At 34.6% G+C, this 8,571-nt stretch overlaps 1 protein-coding gene across 1 annotated transcript in view; it reads left to right on the top strand.

Annotated features, from left to right (window-relative positions):
- The first annotated feature begins 2,322 nt into the window (after positions 1-2,322).
- LOC109864109 (dipeptidase 1-like) overlaps positions 2,323-8,571 on the top strand; it is a 116,184-nt gene continuing 109,935 nt past the window's right edge. Inside the window, exon 1 of the mRNA XM_020445025.1 lies at positions 2,323-2,967. Coding sequence (XP_020300614.1) covers positions 2,962-2,967 — 6 coding nt within the window. The 5' untranslated portion in view covers positions 2,323-2,961. The remainder of the gene's footprint in view (positions 2,968-8,571) is intronic.

The following is an 8,571-nucleotide window of genomic DNA, read 5'->3' as shown; positions in this document are numbered from 1 at the left end:
ACATGCGTAAATTATCATATCAAAGCAATTTCCCGTTCAATTTTCCAAACTGGCTGTTCGGACAAAAGTGTTTCTCGCGGATGGCTGCGCCCGCCTAACACGCGCGCGCTCGGAATTCGTTTTGCGCGCGTAAAATTAATTAAAACGCACAAAATAAAAGTGATGTCCGTGCGCTTTCCGGTTCCCCACGAACCAGCAGCTTCGTGTTCGCGCTATCAAAGCACTTTGTGGTCGGCCACGATGCCGCAATTATGCTCGGGTCGGCCGCAAGTACGAGCTTTGCAAGCTACGATCCAACATGTACGACATAGTGACGTTTTCGTCGGTCTGTCAAGAATAATTAACGAAAATTTGTCAAGACCCCCGTCACACCCCCTTTTATTGTCACCTCTTTTTGTCGGGGCCAGACACGTATCTTCTCGCGCCAAAGCAATTGCCGATAAAACTTTTTACGCTCGTCATAAACTTCACACCGCAAACGCCAGCGGGAAACATATCGGCGCGTGTCGTAAAGAAACACAATGGAATATGATTCGAAGCATTCATCTATAGAAAATGCTTTATATTTGTTGGTATCTTAAATATTTTACAGTAGGCCGTTTTCTTACACAATTTAAAAGCAATTTTTTCAATAAAATATTGTGACACTAAACTGGTCTTTCGCATTTTTAAGATATTGAGAAAAATGAGAAAATTAAAAAACATTTTACTTTACAATACATAGTACATACAACTTTTTTCTAATTGTTATATTTAAATTTTATCATAGTCTATTAAATATAATATAAAATAGGAAAATATCTGTGCACGCGTTCTGTTTAATTCACTTATATTGTACACGTCTGTGTATCTGGCATTTTAATTTAATTTTCTATAAAATGTAAATATTACCGCGCAAAATTGTATCATTTGTATTTATATGCAAAAAGATATTTCATTAAGATAATTTATTTCCATTGGACGTTATTAAAAGAAATGGCGCACAAAATCGACTAACACGCTTGCAGTCGGAAGTGGTGCGGTAATTCATTATCGATTAATCATTGGAAATACCAACGAATGTAGCATTATATTCGCGTTGCCATTAACCACTTGCGGTAGAAAGACGTGCCACGCACGTCGAGATGCTTCAGTTCACTGGAACGCCAGCGACGTGTTCCACACGTCGTCAGGCGATTGTTGCAGAAAGAAAAATGACGTGCGTGGCACGTCAACTGTGACGCATTTATTTATTAATAAATAAATTTAGTATTCATACATATGTAATTTTATCATCAGTTGATGCGCGTTCTGACACGCGCAACTGTGAATTTCTTTGCACCGCAAGTGGTTAATATCGATATCAGCTTTTGCGATTAACGCCGATTCGCGACAGATTATATTCAATTCATCTATTCGCAGAATCGGTATTTCGTGGGAAAGTAATTTACCCCGCAAAAATATGTAAAAAAGGAACTCGCCTTTTCTCTCTACTCTACAAAATCTCTACTCGTTTTTATTTTCTTACATTAATGCCATAGAACACGGATACGACAATATTTTATAAAATCCGAGGGAAAAACGTTGCTTTGTAATGCTAAGAAAAGTAAAATTGCTAAAATTTGGATATTACAATTGTAAATACACGCAGCCGATCGATTTTACAATACGAACCAATGCTGCATGTAATACGTGTAAATGTATTTTTAAACGTGTAAATCGATACACGTAAAGATCCCAATTGATATCAATTCAAACATTCATCTGAGGTACTTAATTTGCATCTCAAATATATATATAAATTATTTTTCTATAAAATTTGAAAACCACTGAATATCCAACAAGATTATAAACTATCTGCTTTTGTTGAACATTTAAATTTATTATAAATATTTGTTTTTTTCTTTTATTAAATATAATTATGTTTTTTAATTAAATACATATCATTTTTACATTATGTGTGTGTGTGTGTGTGTATGCATATACATAAATATTTAATGTTAAATAAATACACTAAGATATTATCGTCTAGAGTAAAGAGAATATCAGACTCTGAAACAATTTTCTATCTCTCAATATGATGTATATCATCAATTGCACACAAATAGAAAACAGTGAATGCGCCATGCGCAACTTTAAGGCGCCGCAAGCTGCCAAATATCTGGCACCGTTTTCCACGGCGACACGAGTCGCCAGAAGAAACCCTCTCCCGAGGATGGGCGACGCGGTGGTGTGTTCGCTTGGGTGTTTCGAGGCCGCGTAGTAGGGAGCTTGCGCCTAGCCAGGCCGACTGGCTCGAGCTTGCGAGCTTTCTAGCAGCAGCCAGTCGCCGGCTGCCGGGCCACGACCTCGCATCAGCCCGTTCGCTTGTTCGTTCGATTCGGTGCTGCGCGAGAGAACTTTCACAGATCCACGTTTCTCCGCCAATTGTTCCGGAGCTTGCGTTCGAGCTTCCAATAAACATCTGCAGTCTCTGTTTCATCATCAAGAAAACTCTGTAAAAAAGAAAAGCAAATTCTGCGAAATTTTTCAATATGTGAAAATTAATAAAACGTCCGCGAAAGCTTTTTACGTAAAGTGTATTTAGTGATTGCAAAATCATCTGCAGTCACGTTTGCTGCGCTTGTTTGTGAATTCGTTCAATGAATTTGTCTGACTCGATTGCTGTGGTTCGCTCCAGCAATTGTCATACAAACGTCAGGTGTGCGTGAAAATTTCTTTCACTGCACGAGCGCGTTTTCCAGAGAATCGGATACAAAACTGCGAGAGCGAAATTTGGACGTATCGAGAGAATTTGTGTCAAGGATTGCGGTGTAGAAGGTCGAAGGTCGGGGTCGGGTGTGAGAATTGCCTCGTGCGAGACAAGTGACGCCCATCGGTTGTTTTTCCGAAGAACTGCGGAGTATGGCGGATGGGTGACAGAATCCACCTGCAAACTGAAGGTGTTTTTCAGCATCGGTGGGACCATGTGAGGCTTCGACCATGAGGGTGAGTGGCGATTACAAAGTTTTTTTAAATAATTGGTTAACGAGTCTTTAACTGTTGATTAACTCGATGTCTCAAAAAGTTTTGCATTTTAAAAGTTCAAAATAAACAAACTCAAACTGTATAGTATTTGTAAACATTTGGTCGGAGAGAGATATTAAAATTTACAATATAAATCAATTAATATTTTAACGAATACACTACAGACAATATTATTTTACTTTTAGAAAGCTTACTGAAATGTTTTATGTATTTTAAACTAATATCGCCGATTGCAATATATATATATTGCAATATTATGTTGTGCGTTTGTACACTTAAATTCAAATACTTATTAATTTTGTAAAGTATTTTATATTTATTTTTATTTACAAACATTCTTTTCTGCATTTGATTACCAAAAATTATAATGTGTTGTTATCACCATAAATATTCAGCAGTATATGTAAAATTTTTAACATCGATCAGTTATTATAAAAGGCTTTATAAATTTGATCTTTTTATATCAGAGATTTTTATGATACAGTTTTAAGTGCCCGCGATATGCGTAATTATTAGTTCATACCTTTATTTTTCTACTGGCAAAACCATCGCGCGAGTATATCGTCGCAAAATGTGTACAGAGTGAATGGGTAGAAGTTGCAATTGCAATTTCTATTGAGCGAGCACATGGCGCGCACATTACAGCTTTCCACCTCTTTAAAACAATTTCAATTGTTTCGTGCTAACTAATCTCCACATTTAATAATCTCTACGATTAATTAACTGAATGGATTGTCGGTAGTGAATTATTGGAAGTAAAATCTATAGCCTATATTACAGTTGGCTAATATGTGCACATTTATCTAGTGCATATCTAAAAAAAGATATATAAGCATAAACAATCTATATTCTTCCTTCCTTCAATATATGTATATACAAAGTGTTTGAAACTCTTTGACACAGCTGAAAGGATTGGATTATTTGAACAGAACAGAAAAATTTTAAAACAGAAAAGTTACGCGTCATTTTGCAAAATTTACAATGGTTATTAAGATATTAATTAATTAATTAATATGAGCACGTGGAAAACGATGGTCCAAACTTTAGGTGTATAAAATCATGTGATTTTCAGGAAATCAATACATGACTATCAGCTGATGGCAAGAAGCCATGCCACACATAATTACTCCATCTCTCGTTGCTAAGAGATTACACGAAGTAAGCAATTTTTCTTTACGACTAAAAATCACATGATTTTTATATACGCCGATTTTCTCGCTCATATTAACTAATTAATACGATAACAATTGCGAATGTGCAGGACTTTTTCATTCAGATTGACCTCATTTATCTTCACACTTCGGCCTTCGTCAAAAAGTTTCTTTTTAAGAAGACATTCTATGTAAATAAATTGAAAAACTGTATTTCAACAGATGCTCCTTCCAGAAATTTTACACAACGACCCCTAAAACTTTATTCTAAAGACAAATAATGGTTCGTCTTTAAGTATCTTTGGAGCAATTTGCCGTCAAATAAAATGTTCGAATGCGACAAAACTTGTAATAAGGAATGATTTAAGTGACAACGGATTAAAGTCATCTTGGGAATTACAGTAGGTTAGCTCTCCGGTGCTGTCGACCCCGTGATACCAACGCCATAATACCCCTGGGCGAATTTTCATCTATGGTAGTTGGAGCGCAACGTGGCATAACTTCTACTAACTTAGTTGACTCAAATTGGGTAGTGTCCCAGACTGTAGCACTCGGAAATGACTTAATCGATGACGTTCCAGTTTTGTGTCATTTTAACGACCGCTCTGTAATAATTATCAAAACCATTCCGACAACTGGCTACTGTAATATTATTTAGAATTATATATCTTCTGATATTGCGGAAAATAAAATCTCACACATAACAAAATTCTATGGGATGCTTAATTAAGTCTCTTCGATGAATCACCACTCTGGAGCCTATTAAAAGATGCACACGGCGATAAACTCGGAAGCTCGTAGCTAGGTAAGTTCGGTCGCAAACTTGGATGGTAAATTTTATTTGCACCGCTAACACACGTTGGTACTTGCCAAAGATTCTCCTCTTGATAGTTTCGGACGCAGGTTAAAAAAAAAAAAAAAAACCTTTCGAGTGACATCGCGTACTTTACTTTAAGCTCCAGTTGGCGCGAGAAATTTCGGAAAGTTCGGGACAGGTGTCGACGAGAAAAACCGGAACATCTCCTAAGATAAATTGCACTTTATGTCCGACGAAAAAATCTGCTTTTAGAACTTTGAACGATGACTCAAACTCCGAGTATATGATTTTTTTTGCGTCGTAAGCATATTTGTATAACGTAATTTTGTTGCAATTAAAGTCTAATTGACGTAAGTGTGAAATCTTAAGTAAGAAGGAAATCTTGCTTGCTCTTTTACTAATTCGCGAATGAAGAAACAATCGGAAAATGAGAGATACGCCGCTAAGAAGTCGTCAATTAAGATCGTAATCAGCGACTGTTCTCAGACTTTGGTAAATGTTGGAGTCTACGAGCTTTCCTTGCGCTTCGGGCTTGATATTTATATTAGCAATGCAAATTGTGTTGCTGTAAGTGTATGGGGGATAGAGTTGCAACAACCAACGAAGCACGACATACCATGAGCGTTTACGTAAAAATGAAATTAACAGACACGCTTGTAGCTATTGTTTATGTTTGTATATTAAACGTGTCTTCTCACTTCAAACATAATAAAATTACAGTTTTTAATAAAAGCAATTTTTTTTATCAGTTTAGCTTGAGACAAAATGAAACTCTTTAAACTCGTTATCAGCAAAAATTGCTTTGTCTTTTAAAAAAAAAAAACTTTTACTTGTAGATTTTTTCTTTGTTTAGAGTACATTATTTGCCAACGTACATACTTTCAAAGAAAACAGCCGAAAAGCGCAAACGCAAGCGATACGCGTTTTCGGTGCTGAGCAATGCAATACTGCTTGCTCAGTGGAATTTTGGAAACTTTTCGTTTTTAGTAACAATTATCTTTTCCAAGAGAAAGAAAGAAAGAGAAAAAAGAAAAGGAGGAGGAAAAAAGTATGATTGGAATAGCATTCAATTCCAAATAGAAGTGTTGTGCAAGAATGTAATATTTCTAGCGACTGTACGTAATTGAGCTGTAAATACACTACTATGTCACAAAAAATATTTTCCATATATTCAGAAAATAACTAATTTGTTTTTGTTTCATGTTATTAAAATATTAAACAAAACTAAGCTTATTTAATGTTGATTTAAACTTATTTTATTATTAAATCACATTATTTAAATAATTTAAAAACAAAATTATACAAAAAGTTAAAAATAAGATAAATGATAGAAATATGTAATCTTTTTCTATTCTTATATTCTCGATTAAAATATTTAAAATATTAAATTATATTTAATCAATGCTGCATTATCTTTTTAAAATAAGCAATTTCATAAATTACAACGTTAAATAAATAATTGCAATAAAATGCGTTTATTAAAAGTATATACGTAAAATGTGTAATACTCATGAATATATTATAATTTATATATAGAACTCGTTAAAATTATAAAACCGCAACATCCATTGACGGTTTTATTTTATTATAATAAATTTATATATTTTTGGCGCTTAAATGTGTATGTGATAACGATGAGCTTATTGGCTTTATCGACTTTTTTCCTCACATTTTACAATTGTACATAAAGCGCGATATTATTTTTTTTATTTTTAAAACTTATAAATAAATGCATAATATTAATATCTGAAGTAATTAGATTTATAGACCTCCTATATAAAAAAAATCCATGTGTACCGCGAAATGCGCGTTTCGGAGTCGAATCTATCGCATTTATTGTTGCCTTTTTTCCGCGTTGTCAATTGGTTGATTGATCGAGTCAAGTCGAGTCAAATCGGTAACATCGAGACAGTAAATAATGACAAAAAAGCAATTTTGACAGTTTGTCCTATGTGGAGAAAATTAAAAATGTGTGACTAAAGTAAAGTCACGTGACAGGAAAGAGTAGAAAAACAACACGTGACTAAAGTAACGTGACTGTAATTTATATTATATAATATTGTATAACATTAAATTATATATATATATATATATATATATATATATATATATATTATACATATAATTTATTATATATTTTATAATATTATACTTTATATTGTATATTATATACATACATTGTATGTATTATATACATACTACGTTAAAGTCACTGACCTCGACCGCGCGGCCTTGGCGGGGTCACTGACCGCGGCCGCGCGGCCTTGGCGGGATCATTGACCTCGGCCGCGCGGCCTTGGCGGGGTCATTGACCTCGGCCGCGCGGCCTTGGCGGGGTCACTGACCTGGGCCGCGCGACTTTGGGGGGGGTCACTGACCTCGGTCGCGCGATCGCGGCGAGGTCTCTGACTTCACGTGATTACGGTATATATATATATACATATATGTAGAAATATAATTGCATATGAAAAACTCACGTGTTGTGCTAGTATTTATAAATTTCGAATAATCAGTTCCTTTTTCGCAAATAAGCAGCATAACTTCACTATATTCAATAGTAATGTAACATCACACATGTCAAAAGTAGATACTCTTAAATCAAGAAGAACACCGTGTGAGTTTTACCGTTCAATAAATTTGAACGTGTATGTCAGCAGTTTAGATGGAGTTTGGTTAATTACTGCGAAACTCGCAAACGATCGATTAAACAAAAAATGTAACGCGAAGCGTGATATATCGGGCGCAAGGTAGCAGCACGTATACATATGTCTTCTGTATGTATCGTACATGAATAAACGTTCAAACTGTAATTGAGCAAGACGCGGATAGAGAACAGCAAAAGCCGGAGTATTAGCTGTAACACGTAACTTGCATTTGTTGTTACAAAGCACTTTTTACACATGATAGAAAAACGCATTTTATCGACAAGTAAAATTAAAAATTTTGTAATAATGTTAGGTCAAATTTTCAGCAAGATAAAAAAATAAAATTTGATAGACGTCTACTAATAAAAAACGAATTTTTATTTTTACCTTTCGACAAAGAATCATATTTTACCATTTTTCGCACTTATTTAAAATCATCCTATACACGTATGCTCTGAATTAAAAGGCGTTCATGAAACGGACACACTTCGGAAAATGATCACGGCGTATTATCATTTTGTAACATCAAAGAGTAACGTTTTTAATGTTGTTACTACTATATACGAATCAATATCTGTGATCTAATCCTTTATTTAATAGCGGCGAACATTTTGGTTATTAATAAATGTAGAAAGAAAGAGAGAGAGACAGAGAGAAAGAGAGAGGTGTGCAATTAGCACAATGACCAATTCATGTAATTTCTAGAGAGAGAGAAAGAGAGAAAGATAGAGAACGTACTATATATATGTTTATAAAAAGAAGGATTTCTATAATATTTGCATAAAATATTTGTATTTTAAATGCACACAGTTTCTTTGAACAAATTTTAACGAGAAATTATATTAAAAAAAAAAGATATTTTCGTTTTACGTACTGTTACGTCCTGGGGACTCCACGGGCCCCTTTTTCTTGCAACGTGACGCGCCGACATACAATAAATTCCTTTTTTTTT

Source organism: Pseudomyrmex gracilis, unplaced genomic scaffold (genome assembly GCF_002006095.1).
Source record: "Pseudomyrmex gracilis isolate BER0280 unplaced genomic scaffold, ASM200609v1 scaffold_0, whole genome shotgun sequence".
Classification (NCBI taxonomy): domain Eukaryota; kingdom Metazoa; phylum Arthropoda; class Insecta; order Hymenoptera; family Formicidae; genus Pseudomyrmex; species Pseudomyrmex gracilis.
This window is presented reverse-complemented; position numbering and strand designations above follow the sequence as displayed.